The sequence below is a fragment of the Phalacrocorax aristotelis genome, chromosome 3 (genome assembly GCF_949628215.1).
Source record: "Phalacrocorax aristotelis chromosome 3, bGulAri2.1, whole genome shotgun sequence".
NCBI lineage: Eukaryota > Metazoa > Chordata > Aves > Suliformes > Phalacrocoracidae > Phalacrocorax > Phalacrocorax aristotelis.
In genome coordinates this window covers 93,831,863-93,857,055 of record NC_134278.1, presented here as the reverse complement: position 1 = coordinate 93,857,055, position 25,193 = coordinate 93,831,863, and the positions used below count along the sequence as shown (strand labels likewise).

The window sequence follows — 25,193 nt, the reverse complement described above, 5'->3', positions numbered from 1 at the left end:
GCCTTTCATTCTGTGAGCCAACTTTTAAACATCTCTGTCCAATGCTACACGCCGAACAACACCTCTTTAATTTTGTCTTTTGCTTATTTTTCTTTTTCTATCGCCAGAACCATAGGGTCCTGGGGTGTTAGATTGATTCCACATTCTTTCTGCCATTCAGGGTGATTTCGCAGGGTGAAAAACATATCGGCATAACCCACTTCATCCCATTTTCCTTCACGGCGTAGAAATAAAATGAGTTGTAACAAAGTATTATACTTTAAAGTTCCATTAAAAGGCCATTTTTCTCCTTCATCTAGCTTATATAAAGGCCACCACTGATTACAATATTTTATCAAGGTTTTACGATCCACACTACCTCCAGGTGTTCCCCGATATCTTTCCAGTGGGCCAAAATGCAGCCCAAAGGGCTCTTTTTCAGAACTCCACCCTGTTGGTTCCCCATTCTTAAACTTATACTACCCAAAGACAAAGACAAAGACAAAGGCTAGGGTATAAACACCACACACAATTAACAATTACAGCACAGACACAATAACCACTACTACCTCCCACTGATAACAAATGCCAGCATAAGCTGGTCAGAAACTTGCAAATACGCGTATACCAAACATATAGCGTATATCACATACGCATATGTAAACCAAAATCAAATACAAATGCACAAACAAACGACCATACCAATCAATTGATCAATACAACCATGCAACGTAGTAACCAAGTGATTAATACAAATCGTACATGCAATTGTATGCTACCCTGCGGGGTTCTCACGAACTGCGACTGACGGGTAGCTTCAAATGACCGGTCCCCAAAACCAAAAAGAATGCCTTATTCTTACCAGAGGTCCTTGTCTGCCCCCGCACGGATCCGCCGAATCGGGGAGTCCCTCCAGAGAATTCTCCGGGGCCGGCCAAGGGAGTCTCCGACTCAGGGGGTCCTGCAGCCGGACAGAGATGGTCCCATCTGGGTCGCCAAACTGATACAAAAATTCGCGGATACTATCTTTCAAAGTCCGAACCTCCCCGTAAGAGGAAGCGGAGTATCCAGAAAGTTCCCGAAATAAAACTCAATAGTAACAAAGTCACTATTAAGCAGGCATCCTTTATTACAGCGCTGGGCAGCACTGGGGATTGATCCACCACGAGTGCTCCAGTGATTCAGTAAACTTCTAAAGATTATAAAGTCATACATATTAATGAGATTCACGAGGATTCATTAACATATGTAAAAGCTCAAGCTGCATACATAGTTGTCCTTTTAGTGGTCTTTGGGAGTCCTCCAGTGGTCTCTGATGGTCTTCCTCACCTATCCGCTGGCTGAACTCTGGGTTTCCTTTGCCCATATATAGTCATTGAATGAGCTCCTCGGTCCTTTAGCCTTGGACTGTCACAAGGGGTTGATTTAAACTAGTTCCTCGAGTGCTTATCTCGGCACTGATGTCCTGAGTCTCTGTTATCAATGAATTTACGAGCTTATTCACTATCTTTTTAATCCTGTCTGGCACCAAGTTGCATTTTTCAAAACCCTGAAACTATCTTTGCAAGGGAGGAAACCACAAGAGAACAAGGATGCTTACAATAAGGACTAAGTCAAGGACTGTCAGGGGTTTAGTTCTTTCACCCGCACCGGCCCGCTGCCACGGGAGACGGGCCCACGAGCGGTGACCGCCTAACCCCCACCCCGAGGAGGCGCCCCCGGCACCGCGTCCTCCCCCATCACCTCGCCACGCCGCTCGGAAGGCGCCATAGCTGCACGCCCTGCCGATCGCCGCCACCGCCGCCGCCGCCATACCGGCCCCTTCCCCCACCACAGGCCACCGCGCTTAGCTGCCCTGCGCGCTGCCTGATGAGAAAGTGAAGGCAGCGAGCCACCGGCTCGGAGGAAAACTAGGGCGAAGCGGCGAAAACCGACGGCTGACACTTGGCTGAAGACTTACTGAAACGCCCCCACCGCCCCGGCCCCTTCCCGCCAGCAGCTGCACAGTTAAAAGTCCAACAGGCAAGCGTCAGAACAGCTCCACAACAGAGGCCCGTCGCAGGACCCCAACGGCTGCCGAGGCCCTGCCCGACGGTGGGGCGGGCGTTGAGGGCTGCTGGGAAGCAGGTCTCCACCGTGGCCTGAGGGGGTTGAAGTAAATAGCCGGTGCCGGCAGCTCTGGGTGTGGGCTGCGGGTGCGGCGTGGGGCTCGGCGGAGCTCGGGGTCTGCGCTGGGGCTGGCGCCGGGCTCTGCCCAGAACAGAACCTCGCGTGAACAGCGGGGCTCGCACGGTTTTCCTGGGGGTTACGGTCTCTGTTCCGGTGGTTGCGTTCCCCTTTCGCGCACCTGCGGTGCAGTGGGCTGTGCAGGGCTTCTAGCGGGTGGGGGCTCGGGCTTCTCAGAGGCAGCGTTTTTCTCCGTGGCTCTGCGTTGCTGCTCAGAATGACAGCCAAAGCATGCTTGCGCTTGTGGCAGGAAGATGCGCGGGGGAGGTTTAGGTTGGGTATTAGGAAAAGGTTCTTCACCCAGAGGGTGGTGGAGCACTGGAACAGGCTCCTCAGGGATGCGGTCACGGCGCCAAGCCTAACAATACTCGAGGAGCACTTGGACAATGCCTCAGATACATGGTGGGAATTTGGGGCTGCCCTGTGGAGGGACAGGAGTTAGACTCGATGATCTTTGTGGGTTTCTTCCAACTCAGGACATTCTGTGACTCTATGAATGCTGGTGGCCATTGGATCCAAAGGGCTAAGTGAGCTCCAGCAGAAGCTGTTCCCTGCATTGATGAACTTTGCAACTTTGCCTGTGGCTTAGAAGGCTCCCCTGTGCCTGACAGCAGTGCTGTCAAACACAGCTTGCAGTCTCCCCACAGCTCTGTTACTCCCCTGAACTGCAGCAGGTTAAGTACCAAATGCTCTTTAGGAACTGCTCAAGACCCTGAACTAGCTTAAACAGCAAGTGTAACAAGAAGATCTGGCAGTTCAGCATGCTGCATGTGCCTTGTACTGTTTGGTGTACCCTTGGGGCGGGAACCATCTCCTACTCTTGCACAGTGCCTACCACTGTGGCTATGAGGCATTATGTAAAGAATGAAAAGGCAGAATGCTAGGGGATGAATTCTTGCTTTTTCCGAACAGTTTTTGGGGCAGGGAAAACTGCTGGACATGATCCACAGCAGCTTTTTTCCCCACTTACTTTTCTGCCTTCAGTGTGGCAAAGCCAGTAGAGTTAATGGTGTGAATGCCCTCTTCTGCAATACAGGCATTTTCATATCCTGCATTACCATTCTTCTTCCTGATGAATACTAGTTCCAGTATTAAAGACTACAGTAATAACAAATAGCTTGATTTGCATGAGTGAGCAGAAGCACACAACCTGCAATGTGTTCGGTATTTGTCATATATTCAACATGTAACACAATGATTGCTTTGTACCTTATGGAACAAAAATGTACTGAGAAGTTGTAAAGAAGAATTTCCTGTAGTGTGCTGACAGACCAGCTGCTGGCAGAAAATTGATGCGAGACATAATATTTCAAACAGGATTTTTATTTTAGCTTCAGGAACTTTAAATATGCCCATTCTCACAGCGTTAAGATATCACATATTACAGGATGTAACCCTGACAGTGTCACTAAGGATAAAACCAATTAGTCTCTCATAAATTCCTGCAGATATGTTCACTGCAGGTTTTTTTTCCCAGTTCTTCCTTTTGGAAGTAATTGCGTCATGCAGAGAATTAAGCTCTCTTTCTTATTTACGCACTGGGTGATCACAGAATCACAGAATGGTAGGGGTTGGAAGGGACCTCTGGAGATCATCTTGTCCAAGCCCCCTGCTTGAACAGTGACACCTAGAGCAGGGGGCACAGGAACACATCCAGGCGGCTTTTGAATGTCTCCAGGGAAGGAGACTCCACAACCTCCCTGGGCAGCCTGTTCCACTGCTCTGTCACCATCACAGGAAAGAAGTTTTTCCTCATATTCAGGTGGAACTTCCTGTGCTCTAATTTGTGCCCATTGCCCCTTGCCCTGTTGTTGGGCACTGCTGAAAAGGGTTGGGCCCCATCCTCTTTAGGTATTTATAAGCAGTGATAAGATCCCCCCTCAGTCTTCTTTTCTGAGGCTGAACAAACGCAGGTCTCAGCCTTTCCTTGTAAGGGAGATGCTCCAGTCCCCTGATCATCTTGGTAGCTCTCTACTGGACTCTGCCGTAGCTCCCTATCTTTCCTGAACTGGGGAGCCCAGCACTGGATACAGTACTCCAAATGTGGCCTCACTAGGGCAGAGTAGAGGGGGAGATTAATGTCTCTTGACCTGCTGGCAACACTCCTTCTAATGCAGCGCAGGATACCATTGGCCTTCTTGGCCACAAGGGCACATTGCTGGCTCATGGTGAACTTGCTGTCCACCAGCACTCCCAGGTCCTTCTCAACAGAGCCACTTTTCAGTAGGTCAGCCCCCAACCTGTACCGGTGCATGGGGTTGTTCCTCCCCAGGTGCAGGGCCTTGCACTTGCTTTTGTTGAATTTCATGAGGTTCCCTTGTCCCAGCTTTGGCCAGCCTGTCCAGGTCTTGTTGGATGGCAGCACAGCCTTCTGGTGTGTCAGCCACTCCTCCCAGTTTTGCATCATCAGCAAATTTCTTTGTTTGTTCATAGAAGGTCCAGCAGCACATCTCACCTCGTTGGCTCCACCACCTGTATCAAAAAGTTACCCCTGATGCTCTGCAGGAACCTGGATTGTGCACGCCTTGCCATATTGCTTTTCCAGCAAATATCAGGGTGGTTGAATCCATGAGAATCAGCGCCTGCAATTGCAAGGCTACCTCCAGCTGTCTGTAGAAGGCCTTGTTGACTTCCTGAATAGGTGGCTTGTAGCAGATGCTCACATGGTGTCACCCATATTTGCCTGCCCCTTAAGTCTTACCCATAAGCTCTCTACTCTTTCTTCCTCCACCCCTAGGCAGAGCTTGATACATTCCAGTTGCTCCCTCGCATAAAGAGCAACACCCCCACCTCACCTTGCTGGCTTGTCTTTCCTAAAAAGTAAGTAGCCATCCATGACAGCATTCCAGTTATGTGAGCTATCCCACCATGTCTCTGTAATTGCAATGAGATTGTGGCCCTGCGACTGCACACAGATCTTTAGTTCCTCCTGTTTATTCTCCATGCTGCGTGCATGGGTGTACAGGCATTTCAGAGAGGTAATTGCACGTTTCCCTGGAGGGGTGCACGAGGATCCACTACAGCCATACACACCCTTGAGGTCTAATGAAAATGCCACTTTCTGCGTACCATGTACTGGAGAGAAAGAATTTGCCTTGTACAAATTTTTTACATAGGAAAAAAAAATGGCAGCCAGTGAAATGGCTGTTCAGCAACTCTACCTTGTCACACTGCTACAGCTGGTCAATGCCAGCAGTGTAGGGGTGAGTATGTTTTGTCTTGTGTCAATGGGAATTGGCTTATGCGCTAGCCAGTCTCAGTATGCTGCACAGACTGCAAAAGATGGAGAAAGAGTAATATGTAGTCCTGAAAGCCAGTTGCTGGAGTTCATTACTGGTCATTCAGCTTCAAGATCCCACTCAAAGAGGACAAATTTCCTCCTTCATGAGAGTTGTTTATTACAATTATTCCCCCCACACACCCCCCAAATGGGCCTACATTTTAAGAGAGGACTTACCAAAAAGCTAAATCATCTTGGAGCAAAACCTTCCAAGTCTGAAAAAGTAACAGAGTTCTGAATTGACTCAGAATGGTTTTGGGATTTGGGGGCTTTGGGGTTTCACTCAGACCCTTTAAAAAATCTGGTTCCATTAGTTCTGAACTGTTATTCTCTTACCCTGTTGAACACAAAGTTCTCTCCCTAGAACGGGAAATAGCATGCTGAGTGTCCCCATGTTCCCTGAGCTCCACAGAGACCCAAGTAGCCTGCAAAAGTCTTTGTGTGGGGGCTGGGGCCCAGAAAAGCACCTAGTGCTAGTGCTTGGTTGCTGTGCAAGAAGCTGGTGTGGGTGATGCCATGAGAAGGTAGAGAGAAAGCAGGTGACCTGAGCCATTGGTAGCACCTGGTTAGCGCCAGCATGTCGCTGTCGTGGCAGGCAGGAAAGGATGTACGCATGGTGGGGAAAAGGAAGCGGAGGGGTGATCAGCCCAGAAGTGGGAACAACTGGTTCTTGAAACACCATGGTGCAGCCACTGTTCTCTCTGCTAAGGGAGAAGCTAAGGCGGAAGAAGCCCCGCTCCACAGGTATCCGTCAGGCAGCCTGGTGCTTTTAGGGTCCCACTGCACTCCTGTAAGACATGTATCTGGTCTGTCCAGCACTGGAATACCTTCAGTGAAGTGATGTTATCAGCTATTTCTTTGCTGTCTCAGCGTAGAGATAAATCCTGTCATATCTGATAACCTACCAGAACTGAAAACAATTACAGTAAGCCTACTGTCTGGGCATGCTGTCATTTACATTTTGGAACAAACCTTATTTGCTCCAATTTTTCACCAGTGATAACTGTTTTACTTGGCAGTAAAATAGATTTGAACCAGTATTAGTCATTGATGCGTGAACAGTGCTGCCACTGGGAGGGACAGCGATGCAGTCTGATAATGGACCATTCAAAGGCACGCTGCCTGCTCCAATGAAGGATGAATAGTGTACTCTAATGGCAGCAGACAAAAAATTCAGGGGAGATGTGATTTTGATTAGGGTTTTTCTATCTTTGAATAATAGCAAAGTCTCAATCTAGCTCATTTGTTTCAGCAAGACTGATAATTTTTAACAAGTGATAACATAAACACTGTTTTTTTGCCGGGCTCATTGCCTGTAAATCTCTGTTGTTTAAAGTTACTCCCCAATGTATGCTTTCCCATTTTAAAAAATATGTCAGCTAAATGCATTACACTGCTTTGGTTCGTCCTTTGTAGGAACTTCAGATGTGCAAGAAGAAACATCTCTAAAGAAAAGGAGCTCGGAGACCTACTGGAGTCAGAAGGACTTCACTCACTTTGGGTCGCTTCAGCAGGGAAGAGACTGGTGTCTTGAACACTTTCTGATAAGTAAGTTTCAAAAATAGCAGAACTGGCTGTTTAGCAAAGGCATGCTGCTGTGCCAGAGAAAATCAGCCAGACCTTGCTCCTAGGGTTCAGGGTGAGGTGAGACAGCACAGGCAATTGTGGGTGGCCTTACAACTTGGAAGCCTCAGGAGTATTTAGCTGTTTAGCAGCTAATGCTAAGAAATGCATTTTTAAAAAGGAGTAGGAGGATCCTCCGGGTGTGGTGGAAACATCTGCATGCCCGGGAACAGTAACACGCCCCCCAGGTAGAGGAGATACAAGTTTTTGTACCCTTCTTAACCTGCTGAGCCACTGGATAGTGAGGAACCAGGGAGCTTTCAGCCCAGATGGGCACCTTGATCCAGGCCTTGGTGGCACATGGAAGGGCCCCATTCCCAGCTTCCCTGCTAAGAGCCAAATCAGCCCCACTCTGCAAACACAACAGCCAGTTGCCCGCCTAGGTAGGGGAGGGTGCCAGGAGAAAGCACAATACATTCCCCATGGAAACCTGCATTTTAACAGTTTGCTTTTGTACATGTTGGGGAACTGAGGAGCACCATCAGGATCCTTTTTGAGGAAGGTGTCATTAAAGATGCCAGAGCAAGGCCATCAGCAGTATCCATGAGGGCACAAGGGCATACCTGTCAGATTGCTGCTGCCTTTTACTACCACAGTGTTTTTAGGGTTTCTGCCAAAACCTCGTGTTTCTCCTTAGCCAGTCAGGAGTAACTGTGGCACACCATCTTCCACATGGTCACTCCTTTGCTCCGTGCCAGCAAAATCAGCTATTCCATCAGCAAATGCTACCCTTCTGTTCCTGTCTACAGTTTGCATGGTGTTTCATTTCCCTCTCTGCTGTGCCGGCCTGTGGAGGCTCCCGTGCTGTAAAACCGCAGTACTGCTACAGAAGTGTATCTCTGGGACCAAAGATCAGCTGCTAAGGACAGTGACAAAGACAATACAGTTCTTTGCTAATCTATGGATGCTGCACAGCTGCTGAAACCAGACAGCTTTCAGTAATTTGAAATCTTCAGTGGGTGTTTAATACACACATTCACTGAATTTTAGTCAGAAGCATTCCTGGCTTGGTCAGTATTCTGTCTCCACTTCTCTGCCTCTCCCCCTCTTTTTTTAGTCCATGGGTCATTTAGGCATAAGCATCAGTTTTATGGAGGAGGTGACATGTGAATCCCAGATGTCCACATTATCAGAGATACGCATGACAGAGTTGTAGCGGCTGTAGTGATGCTGCATCTAATAATTCTGTGTGATGTGGCACCAGGTGACACTCTTGTGCCTTCCCCATTGTCGTGGTTTAGCCCCATTTACCAACTAAGCCCCACACAGCCGCTTGCTCACTCCCCAGTGAGTATGGGGGAGAAAATCGGAAGAGCAAAAGTAAGAAAACTCATGGGTTGAGATAAGAACAGTTTAATAATTAAAATAAATCAGTAATAATAACAAAAATAATATAATATAATGAAAAAGAAAATAATGAGAGAGAGGTGAAACCCAGGGGGGAAAAACCCGATCAAACAAGTGATGCAACCGCTCACTACCCACCGACCTATGCCACCAGTCACTGAGCTGCAATCGCTGCTTCCCCCAGCCAGCTCCCCCCAGGTAATACACAGAGCATGATGTCATATGGTATGGAATATCCCTTTGGCCAGTTTGGATCAGCTGTCTTGGCTGTGCCCTCTACCCTCCCAGCTGCTTGTGCACCCGGCAGAGCATGGGAGGCTGGAAAAGCCCTTGACTAGTGTAAGAACTACTTAGCAACAACTAAAACATCAGCGTGTTATCAACATTATTCTCATACTAAATCCAAACCACAGCACTATACCAGCTACCAGGAAGAAAATTAACTCTATCCCAGCCAAAACCATGACACCAATACAAAATTATACCAACATACATATCTAGAGCAATTTCTGCTTGCTCTGCCTGGTTACTCTTCCACTTTTGGTACACAGGTGGTCAACATGGGCCTTACAGCTGCTGGTCGTGCTCAGAGTCAAGCAGGGAAATAAGCAGGTGCAGTGGCCTTTCGTAACAGTTAACATGGAATTGCACAGCAGTATTGCTAATGAAGCCAAAAGAAAGGTCATAAACAGACTTGCAGTTCTGAAGGTGTGTCGATATTTCTGACATTGCTGCTACGAGTCCTTCAGCAATGACATTCCTTGGTATTTAATTGTTTTGAGATGGCATCTGTGAGTCACAGAAGCCACTGCCAGGCTCTTAGCAGATCAATGTGAAACCAGCATGTAGCTGATTGAAAAGGTTAATATGACTACTGCCATCATTTCTCTAGCATTGCTGAGGTACAGTGTTACAAGCTACACATCAATAACCTGCCAAAGTGAAAGCTGGAAATAGATTGAGGTTTTTCTGTGGCCAGCTGCACAGCTGAATTCCAGGCAGGACAGAAGATAATTTACATGCCTCTTGAAATAGATCGTTACTGCCAGGCACCTGATTTGAAGTCTGTGCAATCAGAAAGTAGTCAATCAGTTATACAGAGCAATAAACATATATTACATATGTTTACATATGTAGATTACATTTTGTGTAAAGCAGGGTCTGGCAGGCCCAGAAGGCTGCTCAAAGATACCTCTCAGCCAGGGCAATATTCATTTGACAGTACCGCTCCATCCTGTAAAGAAATACAGATTTCCACTGAGATCTAAGTATTATTGCCACCTGGCATCAAATACATCATAGCTGATTTCTGTACGGCAGCAGCCAGAGATACAGAAGTAGTAAACAAAGCAGCTGTTCAACTCTTCGCATTATTTATATATTCTCCTTCCCATTGCTGGCAGTAAGAAACCATACTCCACCTGTCTCACATGGATCATTTGCTAAGCAGAAGGCTTTTATCTCCAAAAACCAGCTGCTAGCACTCAGATGCACAGCAGACTCCAGAGCTGCCGGACTCCAAACTAGCAGCATGGTTGGGGGACCTGGACATTTGCTCTGGCAGGGTTAGTGCAGTGACAGCACACTTGACCGATCCAGGGTCTTAGCACAAATCCATCATCACTATTGTGGTGGCATGAGCATACTCCAAGAGCAGGAACTCACAGGGGGTCTGTCACACTAGGCTTCACTACAGGTGTTCAGCACTTGTCTTCCCCAAGAGCTGATGTGAAATAGAGGATGCAGTGAGAAATCAAATAGGAATAGCACCTGCAGTTAAGCTGGACACTCACATCTGCAGACCTCCTCTTGCAGAGACTGTCTTGCGAGGGCCACTGTGGCAGGAAATGAAATAAAGCTGCCAAGTCTTGTTTGCATGCTCAGATCCCTGCCTCTATCTGGCACAAGAGTATAAACAACAAAGAACAGAACAGGCAACTTCGATACTGGTCATCCTGAAAGATATCAGTTACCCCAAAGGAAGGCAGAAATTCATGACAGAACAAAGGCATTTGCTACCAGCGCTAAAATGACAGGCTCTAAATTGGAATTGGACCTTTGCCTATTTGGGGACTTTGTTTTCTTTCTTTAGAAACAATATACTTAAAGAAGTAAGAGCAAGTAATTAGTGTTTGTTGTTGAGTCACCCCATACAGATCTTTTATTGATATGGTTTAATGAGGCATGCCAGACCAACAGGTTATTTATTTACCTGCAGGATATCGATATTTGCAATGACTCCAGGACCCTCAGGACAGCTTTCTGTTGCATATGCTTTGGTGGTTAAATAATCTCTAGTAGTCAGTGCTGGGAATATGGGTGAGACAGTGCCAGCAGGTAAAGACATCTAAAAGAGTTATGCCTCCTGTGAGCTTATATGGTTCTTGTTCCAGAAGTGTGGTGATCTTCTGCGCAGGTGCCCCTGTGAGGGGTGGTTGCGAGGGGTCTTTCAGGCAGTCATAAGCCCCTTCCTCAAATAAACTTTGTATGGCCTCTGCAAGTTACTAGGTGAGGCACAGCAGAACCTGGGACTACACATCCTCCAACGTTCCCCCTATGCCCCATGTCCATCAATTTTCCATCTGCAGTTCACTACATCCCACATTACAACAATGGTTGAGACATTAACCCTTCCAGTCCCTCACAGTGGCAAGGACGCATTATGAGCTGGGGAACTCACTGACACAAAGATCTTTTGGGCTGCTGTCCAGGGCTGTCCTGCCATCTGGCAGCCAAGCATCTTCTGTTCAGTTGCTTCCTATATGTATGACTCGTCTGAGCCATAGTCAGCTCAACTTATGCACAAAAGGCTCATTCATGAGATAGCAAATGTAGTGAAGAACCAAGCAAAAGGTCAACTTTCATGTCAGCTGCCCCCATTAGTAGCACAAAATGAAGAGGCTGGAGTGGTAAGAGCTGGTACTGGGGGACTACTTCTCTCATAGTAACAATGACAGCCAGGTGGCCTTGTCTTGCTGAGGAGGACCCCAGTGTCCTCCCACAAGTAATTCAGGGTCTGTAGAAATCAGTCCTAATAAGGGACATGTTACCAGGGTCTGGGACGTCTCTAGGGAATGTCAAGAATCCAAAGGACACATTATGAATAACAGAGACTAGAAGCTACGGATCAGGAAATGGATGCTTTTGGGCACAAAATAAATATTAATTTTGCTTGAGAGAACTTTTAAAAGATTAAAACATACTGTCATCTCTTCTTTAAACTACATTTCTAGAGAAAAGAGGTGATGAGGTTTTCTTTGTTTCCTCCCTGACATGTCAGAGTATGAGGAAATTTATAATTAATGCAACACTCAAAAAATTAACAAACAGACGGACAAACAAACAAAACAACTCCCATGTCTGCAGGTCGTGTGAACTGGTGGAGATGATCTGGGCCAGGGCAGCTGAATTGGTTTATGCTAGGGTCTGAAATACAGAACAAACATAAGCAGAATAGATGTGAGTCTACTCTCTGTCTCAGACACCCCAGCATCTGGAGGGGAATCCCAGACACTTCTCTCTTGGGCATGGTGAATAAGCATGATCACGCTGTAAAAGAGGAGCGAAAAACTACCCTGCCGGTACCAACTCCAGCACCTCCAACTCCCTGCAGAGCAAGCAAGAAGTCTTTCTGTCCCCTGCTCCTGGGAGCGCCCAGGGAAAGTGCTAACAGGAACAGCAGCTGCCTGGTTGCCTCTGGGACTCGGCCACCTCCACCACTCAAGTGCCGCTCACTCTCAGGGACTTAATAGGGCCTGTACTGGGTTTATGTGGCAAGGTTGTGGTAGAGGAGGGGCTGCTTCTGTGCGGCAGCTTCTGTGAAAAGATGCCAGAAGCTGCCCCCATGTCACACAAAGCCAGTTCCAGCTGCTGGCCAAAGCTGAGCTGTGATGTTGGTAGTGTCTCTGTGATAAGTGTAGGATCCTGCACCTGGGGAGGAACAACCCCATGCACTGGTACAGACTGGGGGTTGACCTGCTGGAAAACAGCCCTGCTGAGAAGGACCTTGGAGTGCTGGTGGACAGCAGGCTGACCCTGAGCCAGCACTGTGCCCTTGTGGCCAAGAAGACCAAAGGTATCCTGGGGTACATAAAAGGAGTGTGACCAGCAGGGCGAGGGAGGTTATCCTCCTTCTCTACTCCACCCTAGTGAGACCACATTTGGACTACTGTGACCAGTTCAGTGTCCAATGACAGGACAAGGGGCAATGGGCGCAAATTGGAACACAAGAAGTTCCAGCTAAACATGAGAAAAGACTTCTTTCCTGTGAGGGTGACAGAGCAGTGGAACAGGCTGCCCAGGGAGGCTGTGGAGTCTCCTTCCCTGGAGACATTCAAAAGCCGCCTGGATGCGTTCCTGTGCCCCCTGCTCTAGGTGTCACTGCTCAAGCAGGGGGCTTGGACAAGATGATCTCCAGAGGTCCCTTCCAACCCCTACCATTCTGTGATTTTGTGATTCTGTGCTAACATATTTAAGAAAGGATAAAAAATGCTACACAACAGCTGGTAGAGGGGAGTGAGAAAATGTGAGAGGAACATCCCTGCAAACACCAAAGTCAGTGAAGAAGGAGGGGGAGGAGGTGCTCCAGTCGTCGGAGCAGAGATTCCCCTGCAACCCATGGAGAGGACCATGGTGATACAGGTTGTCCCCCTGCAGCTCACAGAGGTCCATGGTGGAGCAGATATCCACCCTGCAGCCCGTGGCAGACCCTATTTTGGAACAGGTGAATATGCCCTGAAGGAAGCTGTGATCCTGTGGAGAAGAGCCTATGCAGGAACAGGTTTTCTGGCAGGACCTGTGACCATGCTGTGGACCCATGCTGGAACAGTCTGTGGAAGCATGCCATGGAAAGAACTCACACTGAAGAAGGTCATGAAGGACTGTATCCCATGGGTTACACACTGGAGCAGGGGACTCCATGCTGGAGCAGGAGAAAAGCGTGAGGATGAAGGAGTGGCAGAGACAAAGCGTTATGAACTGAACGCAACCCCCATTCCCTGTCCCTCTGCACCACTCAAGGAAGGAGGTTAGAAAAGAAGTTGGTCCTGGGGAAGAAGGGAGGGATGGGGGAAGGTATTTTTAGATTTGTTCTCACTTCTCATTATCCTACTCTGTTATTAACTGGCAATAAATTAATTTCCCCAAGTCAAGTCTGTTTTGCCTGTGACGGTAATTGGTAAGTGATGTACCTGCCCTTATCTCAGCCCATAAGCTTTTCATTGTATTTTTCTTCCCCTCTTCTGCTGAGAAGGGGAAGTGATGGAGCGGCTTGGTGGGCACCTGGCGACCAGCTGAGGCCAACCACAGGTCCATTCATCACGGCTGGATGCAGCTTGGGACACGTAGTTAGGAAATAACTTCCAAGTCATAGCACAGGAGTGCACAAGGCATGCTTACCTGTCCACAGTCAAACACAACCATGGATGAGAGTTGCCTAAAAGCCTGGCATCTGCCACTGGGAGAGGAAGCTGGTGAGATGGGCTCCCATGAAGCACCTGTCGCTGCAATGAAACGGACTGGGGAAGAGTCTGGCCACAGCAAGGCCAGAAAGCTACAGCATTTCTAACACAGTCTGTTGATGTGTTCCTCCTTTTTATTGCTTCCTACTTATCTGTGTTTTCCACTTTTTATCTAATGCTGGTTTACCCACACCAAGAGATGGTACCTGGAGGGACCCTGGCTAACACTGTGATATGTTTTCATGGGCTGGGACCTCTACACAATTAGAGACTGATGGGAAATCGGTGGAAAAACTTCACAGCCACATCCTGTCAAGATCTGATCTAAGCAATTGCACAAAAAATGAGAACTCATGTCTTCACATATATAATGCATACTTTGATTTTCTGCTTGCTTGGCAGCCTGAGATAGCATGCTTAAGGAGAAGAAAGCAAAGCATGTGAGACACTAGATTTTCCTGAAGTCCTTTTCTGCTCTTCAACATTCATGTGCCAGATCCTGACCTACGAACAGTCCAACCCACTGATGAGGGCCTAAAGGCCAAGGTGATGTCTAGTTGTGGACAATGCTGTCCAGGCAGCTGAACTAACAACAGCAGCACCTCCTGAAGGCACAGCTGGAAGCATGCCCAACAAGAAATCACTGCTGAGGCCAATGCTCTTTCCAAAAAAAGAGCCAAACTATAAGATGAAACTTTATGTTTGTACTAGACTTAGGAAAAAAAAAAAGATGGTTTTGGAAGCCCAGAGAAGAGGAGTTACAGTATGCTAGGAAAGAGGTTTAATTTCCATGTTGAGAAATTTCCTTGGAACACCGACTTCAATTAAAGTAATACTTTTTTGCAATGTCTATAGCCAGTAATAAAATTAGTACTTAGAGTAGCTTTTCCCTCCCCCTTCACCCCACCCCAAGTAAAGCAATGCAATTTAAGTTAGCTACAGTGAATAATTAAAAAATATTGCATAGAAAGTTACTTGAGCATTTGTAAATAATTGAAAGACATGTTCTTTAACAGCACGTTTGGGGTGCCCTGCTCCAGAACACTACCCATGGATTGCTGTTAGCACAGAGGGCCAAATCTTTCACTGATGGGAAGTGGCATAGCCCCATTAACCCCGCAGATTGCATTGACCACACTGCTTTACCTCCTTCCTCCTGCCTTAGGGAAACCCTGTCTGGTTTGCCCAGCAAAGGATACTTCAGCCTCAGAGGGAAAAACTCAAAGTTAATAATAACCAAATCAAGTGCAATATATCAAGTCCATGGTCTGCAGTTGATGCAGGTCTTTGCAACCACTCAGGAAGTGCAAGTGATTCCATTTTGCAAGGGAAGAAAGGGTAGAGATGTGTAAGTACCCATGGAGTCCCATGGCGTAAGTGCCACGGAGTAGTTCAAGACCATTAACTGGAGCTAACATTTTGGGAGCTTCAGGGCTTTAAGTGCAGGATAAGCCCTGGCAAGAAAGTATGGTCTTTAGGCCAGATGGCTTATGGTGTGTCTGTTTGCCAATTAGCAAAGAATAGAGGTCTTCCCTGATGAAGGCACATCATGGCCTCAAGAATCCTGTTTCCAAGCAATAGCAAATCTGTGCAGAGGCCTTTGTTCAGTCTCTATCTTCAGGCCATTTGAAAGGATTCCCAGAAGAAACCACCACCATGGAAAAAAGTCTTAGACATTGCATGGTAATGCCCCAGAACGAAACAGGGACCTTTGGTCTCTTTTTTTGGACAGCCATTGAGAAAACATTGTTATCATATATATCCTTGCAAGGGTATGAAGCTGAACTCTTGACTTAAGAAACTAGCAATTCCTTGCCAAGGGAAATTAACTGAGCGCCTTTTGCTTTTGGGAAGCCAAAAGCAAAAGCTGGGATTTTAATTTATTTGCCTGATATATTGTCTTCAGTGTGTGAATGAAAGGAGGAATATCTGTTCCCTCTCAGAGTAGGAGAGAATAAACCGTTAGACTGAGTCTTTCCCTGACAAACATTATCAGGAGATAGAGGTCAGGACTGATTACAGAAGTCTCAAAGGCCTTATAAGGAACCAGATGTCCCAACCCTATTGACCATTAGTAAAAAAGGTGTATCAAAAAATCTTTTGATAATCTTCCTTCCTATGAATAATCTCTGCTACCTATGAATGAGAGAGTCCCAGAAATCCACTGCAGCACAGAAAATGTCAAACACAAAAATATGTTAATGCTGGAGACTTAAAACCTTAAAGACTCAAAGGGTTACTTAAATATATCACTAGTTTCAAATCCAGTGGACCTTCTGCTACATCACCAGTGCTGAGAAATTAAAGCATTGCTCTGTTTAAATTTATGCTGAAAAAAACATATGCATTTTTAAAGGCTGGTTTAATAATCAGACCAGCCAGGAACCACAAAGAAGTATAAAAATGAGTTATCCAAGCTGCTAGCACAAACCTGCTCCGGACGTTGTGAGAATGGCAGGTGTTGACCTATAATAGGTTCACAAGAAATTCTTGAAGTGTAGGCCTCCCATGCAGAACTGGCAAAACATTTGCAGTGCTGGTGAAAGGCCAGAAAAACATGGGGAAAACCATTACCTGGCAGGGATGAGCAAGTGCAAGCATCATGAGGAAGATAGACCACCCCTCTCACCTCCTAAAATCATTTGAGCTTGCTGATGGAACGAAGACTGTTGCAACTGGAGCCAGAGTCAGCAAAAGGTACAGGCATCTCTGTGGACTCATGAGGATCTTGGATTTAATATCTAGTGATGCTATTTTGAAATCAATATCAGACCTTTTGCTTGAGTCTAGGCACTCCTTACTAGATGATCTCTAAGGCAGAGGTGGGGCATGCATCCACCTAGCGCTGGCCTCATATGGCTCTGGAAGCACTGGGGGTGATCACTGCCATATGCAGATGGGAACAGGGCCCTGCCTGAAAGCAGCAAATACTCAGTACAAGATCCCTGGCAACCTCCAGAAGTTCCCTATTTTGCCTCAGGGGTTTATTTAAGCTGTGGATCTCTCAGCAGTTTTATAAAATTGACTTGAATCAGCTGTTCAGGGATGTAAATGCTTCAGGGTAAGCAGGGAGTACACTCTCATTCAGCCTGCATTGAGGCTCCTCCTCACGCTGTCACTTCACCCACTCAAGGGGTAGGCAGCACAAGCTGGCTCACACACGCCGTCTCGCAGAAATGCTGCAGTCGACTTCACTGTGCTCCCAAAGCCAAAATACGGTTGGTCCATGCAAATACCTGCAGTTGCCAAGCAAACCTGTTGCCTCTCATAAAAATAAAATCTAGGTCAAACTTGTTTCCCAGAAGACCCTTTTGACTGCCACTAATTATTAGTCTCATCCACGTTACCCTAGTCTCCTCTTTGTCTCTCCATTACTTTTGCTACACCTGATAGCATTTGCAAGGTCATTCCACTCACCGCCTGCACATGTGCAAAATGTTAGCTTGTCCCAGACTCTGGCAATTCCTCCACTGTTTCCAGATTTTCTCCTGCAGGAACCAGATCTAGTTGGAACAGCTCTGAGAATGTTTGTTTGTGTTGGGGGGAGTTGGACTAGACAGTGTCCTGAGGTCCTGGGCAAAATTGCCTTCCTTCCAATTCAAATTATTCTAGTAGTAGTTAAGAATGAACCTCAGTGAGCTGGATTGTCTCCTCAGCCATTGTTTTTGGACCTGTGGATACAGATGATTGGGGCCTACTGATCAAAATGTATTTGTCTGTAATAAACATGAAATATTTCCTCCTGCTCTGATACACGGACAATGCCCTGATCCATTCCAAAGACAGGCAAGGCAAAAATGCAGTTTGAGTGAAAGCACCCTTTCTTCAGTACAGTTAACACGTTCCATTGCCTGACATTCCATCTTCTCCATCACTACAGTCTCTTTTTTACTCACTGTTCTCATAGACCTCCTTTCTTGTTTTCTTAAACACTGCCAATCCTAGCTGTACACACATTGTAATGTCTCATTTTTATTGACTGCTTTCTCTGTAGAACTTTTTCAAGCTTTTATGCAGTTTTTAATTTTTTATTTTTTAAAAAGATTATTATTCTTTGATGCCTTCATATTCCACCTAAGCAGGAGGGTTTGGGCTAAAGTTTTCACCGTCCAGAGGTAGGGTACCAGTGTGCCAAATAGTATATCGTGTGATTGCCGGTGTGAGCTCTACTCTGATCATAATCAGGCTGTAATGATCTTTGATCTTATGATCTTTGGATCATAACCAGGGATTAAATCCTGGGTCCTGGGCCTGCACTGCTTTCCATCCCAATTGCTGATACAGCTAAGAAAGGAAGCACAAAACAGCAGTGCATTTGTCTTTGCTCACTTTTAGATCCTGTAATGGTACTCTCAGGATATTTTACTGCTGGTCTCACCAATGCCTGTAGTATTTGTCTCCTAAACCAAAGGAGGCTTTTTTTTCCATGCATTGCAGATTAATGCTGCAGGGGCAAATTCACCCTGCCTTAGGACAGAAGTGCTGCTTACCCTGCCTAGCCTGTCAGCGCCTTAATCTTCTTCCACTACCCGCTTTGCCCAAAAAGCAGGGAGGGGCTGCACAGTCTCCACTACTGATGCTCTCACAGCGAAGGGCAAGACCTAAAGCTCTATCCTTGGGATGAAAGCAAGAACGCACAAATGGATGTATTGGTTGAGAGGATAATGAACAGGGAACCGATTCCTCTTTCTTCACCTGTTATGAGCCTGCCAGCAAGGCTGTACGAGCCTTTAACACTCCCCATGCTTTTGGTTCTCCTTCTAATTCTCTTCCCATTGTTTTCTTCCTGCATGGATGGTGAGTTTTGCAGCATCCAGACACTGAAACCACAGTCTCAGCCAGATGGGTGGAAGGATCCAAGACATAAAGACCAAGATGGAGAATTTGACTGCATTCAAATTATCATTAAATTGCATGGAACAAGAGAAATGCCTTCCCCTAAGAGAACCTGTGTCCTGTTTTTGTGCGTTCTAGGAGTTGTGAGAAATATGGTGAAGAAAAAAGCATCTCTTCTCCATTTCCTCTGCCCCTGCCTCCCTCCCCACAAGCTTGGGTGAAAAGAGTTTGAAGGTTTCAATAGTTACACAGCACCTTCCTTACATTAAACAAGAGGGAAAAATAATACTTTGGGGACTATGCTAAAAGAAATTATTAATATTCATATTATCCAGTTTGCCCAGTCTCAGTTGACAATATTGAAATTCAGTAAGCTGTTTAGCAGAGGAAGGCTGCTAGTGATAATCCCTTGAATGACCTGTTCATTTGTTGGTGGCAGACTTTGACTCTAGAGGTATTTCAAATATATTTCTATCAACAACGGTTCACTGCCAGTCTGGTGCTGCAAGTGCGTAAAAAGAGATAATGGTCAGCATTTTCCCAGATTCCTGCTCAGCAGCACATTAAGCAGTGACATGGGAGCCTCTTGTGGGATCCCATTACAGCCCACCACCAACACACAAAGCACCATTTCACAAACCAGTGAGAGAAGTCTAGCAGTGAAATTACATTAAACGTGCAGAAGATGAGGTGAGCTCCTCATCTTGCTCTGTTTTCTGTTTAACGCTGAACTTTGCAGGCTACATTGTACTAACAAGGCAAAGAGATGCAAGTCTATGGAAAACTATTTGCAAGGAAAAGTGGGTTGATCCAGGAGTTTTCCATCTGCCTTACAAACATCACACATGCTCTGTACTGGTGGAAGTGAACAAAAGAAAAGTTTTTTAATTATTCTGGGACAAGGCCAAATTATTCCAAAATAAGATTTGTACCAACTAATTGTCATTCTCTGGTTTCAAAGCAACATACAGGGAAGCTGCTAAAAACTATATTCATATTATTATACTGAGTTCTGTCTTGAGGTTGGGGGGGTCCATTTTTCAATTTAGGGAGTATCTCAGATATCTTTAGTAATGTTGGACATTGTGGTGTGATAAAGTACTCCATTTTTTCAGTGGATGCCCTATGTCATATTACTTGCTAGGAAAACCAAAATCATATCACCATTTACGAACAACAGAAGTGAAATTACGATTTTGGTCATGGTGGCTGCTCTGCAGATAATGTTGAATCTTTTTTTTTGCCATCTAGGGCAAGGATGCAAACTCTGCATATATAGTACCTGCCTGAACCCGCTACAGATTTTCCCAAGTGCTGAGCAAAGGGGTCACCTGAGATCTGGCTGCTCGGCATAAACCTAGCTGGAGGAATGGCCTGGGCCCTCCCTATCCATCTTCCTTCCTTCTTCCCACATAGCTCACCCCACAGTCTATGGCTCTGTGTCCTGAATGACTGTCTGCAAGCTGCTGGCCTAGCAAGAGACTCTCCCAGAGCTGCCTCCTTGCAGCAGACCTGCTGCTCCCAATTGCCCATTGCATTGCATTCCTGGACCTGCCCTAAGAAATCTGGGAGCCCTGAGGTGTCCCTGGGGCCACCCTGCCTCAGTGTGCAAAATTAATGCCATAGCCGCCCCAGAGGAGTCAATGCTTATCTGGCCAGATGCTGGCTCAGGGATTAAGGGGCACACAGAACCACTCTCTCAGCATGCAGAAACTCCTTCCTGGTGCTGGATGACAGGATCCAGGCTGCACAAAAACCTGACATGCACTAACCAAGACCTGCAAAGATTCCAGCGATGCACCCAGATGGGGACTCTCTGACTCCATCCCAGCCTTGGGAAAGCTTCAGTATAGACCTGCTCACTCATAAGGGCGGAAAACAAATGGCTATGTAGCCTAAGAATTTTTGACTATTGCTTTTCTTGATGTAGGTCTTGGTGATCACCTGCAGCAAGCACTGTGATCTGGAAATTGAATATGCATTTCCCTGTCCTGTGGCATGCATGTGCATGTGATGACTAGGCCATTGCAATTGCAGTTGCAGTGCTGGGGATTCAAGGAGCTGAGCACAGGAACAGTGCAGGGCAAGGAATGACAAATGCATCCCTTGAAGCTCAGGGGACCAACAGGTCCCAGGGTGTCCAGTATGCAAGGGCCTTGGCTCTACAAAGCTCCCCTAGGCCTGATGCCATTGCACAGCAGAGAGCAGATCTGGCTCTACCATCTAACAGTCCCAGGGAGCAAAGGTACCTGGAAGAGCCACTGTGGGACATGGGTCAACCCACAGGGATGCAAAACCACCCAAACAGCCCTTGACAAAGAAAGAAGCAGCAGCATGAAGGGAGAAACTACATGGCACCTATGGACACAGGAGGAGAAACGAAGAAGTCCAAAAGAGGAGGGCAAAATGTGGAGAAATGTCAAGACTGCTATTTGGAAGGCTGGAGACAAGAGGGAGGAGGTTGGCAAGACCAGTGCAGAGGTGGATGTTTGCTTTGGGGGGAGGACCTAACACACTCAGATGAAAAGCCTGCCTGGGCCATTCAGCGGCTTCAGAGACTGTCCCCACCCTGGATGGCAGTCAATCCTCCCCTGCTGTGCTATCAGCTAGGACGACACTAGATTGAGATGAATGAGAAGCACTCACACAAGAAAAGCAGTATTACTTAAAATGTCTTACCATACATTTAGTTAATTACTAAATGAATTGCTTTAATGCTACACAGAATATGCAGCTGTGTTTCATGAACTGCTAAAATGTTCTCTGGGCAAACTTTAACATCACTGTTCTCACAGAGGGAAATTGCTGCAGGGAAAAATGCATCTGTTCACACCTAAAATGTTCTGAGTGACGGCTCAGTGGCTATTATCTTTAGGGCACATGGTAATCAATTTCATTAGTATGAAATGTTAAAATATTTATGCTTATCACAAGTGTGCCACCTCCAGGGCAGACTGCAAGCCCAGTCGAGCTGCTGACAGAGAAGGCAATTCCAGGGTATGTTAAATAAAGTCAATCCACACTTTTTGCTTTCTGTCATAGTGCACGTTTCCTAGGCCTCAGACCTGGAAACCACCTCACGCTTTCCCTCGGGCTCTCTCCAGCAGGCCTACATCCCTTCTGTGATGAATGCCCCAGCTCAGACACAGCTTGCCAGCCCACAGCTGACCCATAGCAAATAGCAAATAGCAAAAACCTGTTGACCATACACATGCAAGGAGGACAACTGCCTGTGATACATCCCAGCTTGAGGCATGCCTTCTCCATGACAGCACAATTGCCTCCTGATTGGCTTGTGATTGACAGTGGCTCAGGTCACTTCAATAGCTTGCCAAGCCAAGGTCAGGCTTGCACATAGCTCCTACCCAAGTACAGCCCTTCACTTACCTGTATTGAGCTGCATCTCCAGTTTGTCAAGAATAAGCTCCTGGAGCTGCTGCCTTGTACTTCTGCTGTTACAGTTCAAGGAAGAAAAATAAGGCACAAATGAAAGTTATGAACCAGAAAAGCCTACATACTTCATTGGCTTCCCATGTTATGTGCATTCATGTTCAGGCACTTGAGACAGATCATCACTGCTGATATAACAGGGAAAGTACAAAAGCCTCCCTCATCATGCTGTCCACCATTGCTTCACCCCTTTCCGGATTTGAAGTGCCCCAAATGTTGCACTGGGACACCTATGACATGCCTACACAGATGGGCAGACAATCATGGGTGACTTAAGTCTTGAAGATGGTCTCCAGTCTCCATCCTGTACCTCTTGTTGTTGAGGCAGTCTTGATTTATGGGCCCAGCTGTCTGGTGGAGAGGGGCAACATACTGACAGAATTTTGCTGAAAACTTGCCCCAGGAGTCTGCTCCTGCCTCAGAGTAACTTTCTGCATCGTGATGAGTTGAGAAAACCTGAAAGATGTAGGGATCTGAAAACACCTTGAGAAGCATTTGTTTATCTTTGCCTAGAAGAAGCCAAGTCACTTGGGAAGATAAGTTTCAGAGATGTTTTCAACACCTGTAAACAAAGCCAAATATTTTGACTGTAGCAATGTAGTGATTGCCATGTGTTACAAATACAGTCAGAAGCATGTTCTGCTGAGCACATGATCAGGCTGATGGGTATTCGCTCTGCCTGCTATTTGGTGTCTCATTCAGAATAAAGAACCAATGCCCTGAATATGAATTGTGAATACATTATTCTATTTTCTGCTCAGGTAATGTTCTGGTCTTTTCTGATTTTCAGAATACTTGTGAAGGACCAAGTGCACACATTCTTGCCTGTATGATTTACTGAGGAAAGAAACCATTAGCTGCAGCAAGAGCTGTATTTTAGCTATGCAATTACACTTACGGCCTGTCATCTATCGCTAATGCTTAGGGGAAAAAGAGCTTTTATTGTGGAATTATGTTGAAACAGAAATAAACCACCTGTGTGCCAGGGAAGCCCTGACTTGGCTTACTCAGCAATAGTGGCCAGGCCTATTAGCCCCATCTCTTGATAAATGTTCTTCTTACGAGGTAGTTCTGGTCTATGACTCTCTGCTCAGGTTTCTATAGCTCACCTGTGAGTAAATGCTATGAATGGCTGCTTGCAACCTAACACATTGCTTCATTGGATGCCTCTTCCTCTGCCCTGCAAGAGCCCTGGACCCAGAATTACAACCTGCTCAGCACTCTCTCTCTTGTCTCAAAAGGAGAGTATAAACTGAGTTTAACAGTTTCCATCCAGGCCAGAAGTGTCCTCACCTTGCCTTTTAAATCATTCACTGTCTGAATTAAAATTCCGTGTGGAGTCTTCATGTAGAGTGTAAACGTATTTCAGAAATTCACACAGAGCCATAAAATCCCACTTCATACTCTGCACTCTTCAGTTCACTGCTTTAAAGGAGGCTCACAAGATATTTTACCAGCTAAGTTATTGGATGGGAAGGGGCTTGTGGATGGAGCTGAGAGCTTTCTGGATATTTTTTCAGTCTCCTCTGAGCCTCTTTGAACTTCAGTAATAAGACCTCCCAGGAGACTTACAGCTCTTCCTGGCTACTGCCAGGCTAAAGAGAAGAGTATTTTCTCTCCCTCTTTTCTCTTATTGAAGCATTTCACCTCTGGGCACAGCTTCCCTCCATTGCATCCTGATCTTACTTGTCTTTAAAAATAAGGGAGAGATGGACTGGAGAAAAAAAAACAAAACAGCAAAAACTGAGGCCAGCCAAACCTCTGTCAGAACAGAAAGAACCTGGAAGGAGATTAAGGATGAGAATGTGTCCCTAATTAGTCACATGGAAGGAAGAAGAGCCACAGGCAGAGTGGCTGTGCACCACACAGTGCAGTGCCAGCCAGCAGGTACATGCACAACACAGGTCTCCTAAGTCCACAATACACATCCCAACTGGGGGCACAACATGTACAGTGCCAAACAAGCTATCAGATATGCCCCAGCATGTTCAACTTCAATAGGTATATTACACTAAGTTGTGTGTTAGCAGGCTCACAAAGGTGGCCTTTTCGGCAAAGCTGATTTTGCTGTTACACATAAGACAAACTCTTGACGGTGTTCTCTGCCCAAGCAGGGTCATCATTGAACTTATGCATGTGGCACCAGCGTGCTGCTTTTGAAGACCCACCTGCATTACGGAGGGAACAGCTGGAAATGGTTGGCATTCTCAGCATCAGTATTTTCCCAAAACTTGAGGTCTAAATGTATTCTGCATTTTGTTCCTAAGCAACTGGGGATAACTGAAGCACTAAGTATGCTTGCAGTCGCCACTGCCCACCTGGGATATTTCCGTTTTTCTTCATTATTGAGGGCATTCTGGAAACGGGAGGAGCCCAATTTACTTTCAAACGTGCTGTGCATCAGTACTGACAGAAGTTGTCTGATGATCAGGCTTGGGACACACCCCACACACCCCCTGCCCCCGCCACCACCTCAGCTGGCACAGAGCTTCTCACTGACATCTGTTTTCAAATAGGCTGGCTAGTCATCTGGAAGTATCCATCTCTCTCTGCTGACTATAGAGGAGCCTAAGAGAAGACTTCAGAGCAGCAGTCTAATTCCCAGGTGCCTGAAGTGAGCTCAGGTAGATGGATGCTCCCAGGAATGGGCTAGAATGCTGTGCCCTGGCCTGACACCTGAGCTAGTGCTCCATTGGCAGGCTAGTCCCAGTGGCAGGCAAACACATCCCCAGGTAAAGGGAGAACCTGTTTGGGATGATTCACACAAGATGTCCTACCTGTTGTAACCTCACAATCACACACTTGCACATGTACCCATAAACACCCACGCAACCGGGTTTTGTAGCCTCTGCAGTTTCTGCTTCTAAAAATAAATGGGGTGGATTTTGCCTCCTGGTCAGTGCTAGGGTAAGGTCCAGGGAGACCTGGGCACTCTGTTTTGGGTAGGTTAGAGCTGACCACCTGCTGTTATCTCCACATGGACAGAGAATTAT

At 46.5% G+C, this 25,193-nt stretch overlaps 1 protein-coding gene and 1 long non-coding RNA gene across 2 annotated transcripts in view; one reads left to right on the top strand and one right to left on the bottom strand.

The window, feature by feature from the left end:
• The window catches only part of LOC142055080 (small ribosomal subunit protein uS5m-like), a 305,459-nt gene extending 303,633 nt beyond the window's left edge, over window positions 1-1,826 (bottom strand). Inside the window, exon 1 of the mRNA XM_075088532.1 lies at window positions 1,723-1,826. Coding sequence (XP_074944633.1) covers window positions 1,723-1,792 — 70 coding nt within the window. The 5' untranslated portion in view covers window positions 1,793-1,826. The remainder of the gene's footprint in view (window positions 1-1,722) is intronic.
• Window positions 1,827-3,934: 2,108 nt separating this feature from the next.
• Window positions 3,935-8,031, top strand: LOC142055078 (uncharacterized). Its single transcript, XR_012659798.1, has 3 exons — window positions 3,935-6,229; window positions 6,902-7,033; window positions 7,858-8,031. It is a non-coding gene; the product is annotated as an uncharacterized LOC142055078 (long non-coding RNA).
• Window positions 8,032-25,193: the final 17,162 nt, after the last annotated feature.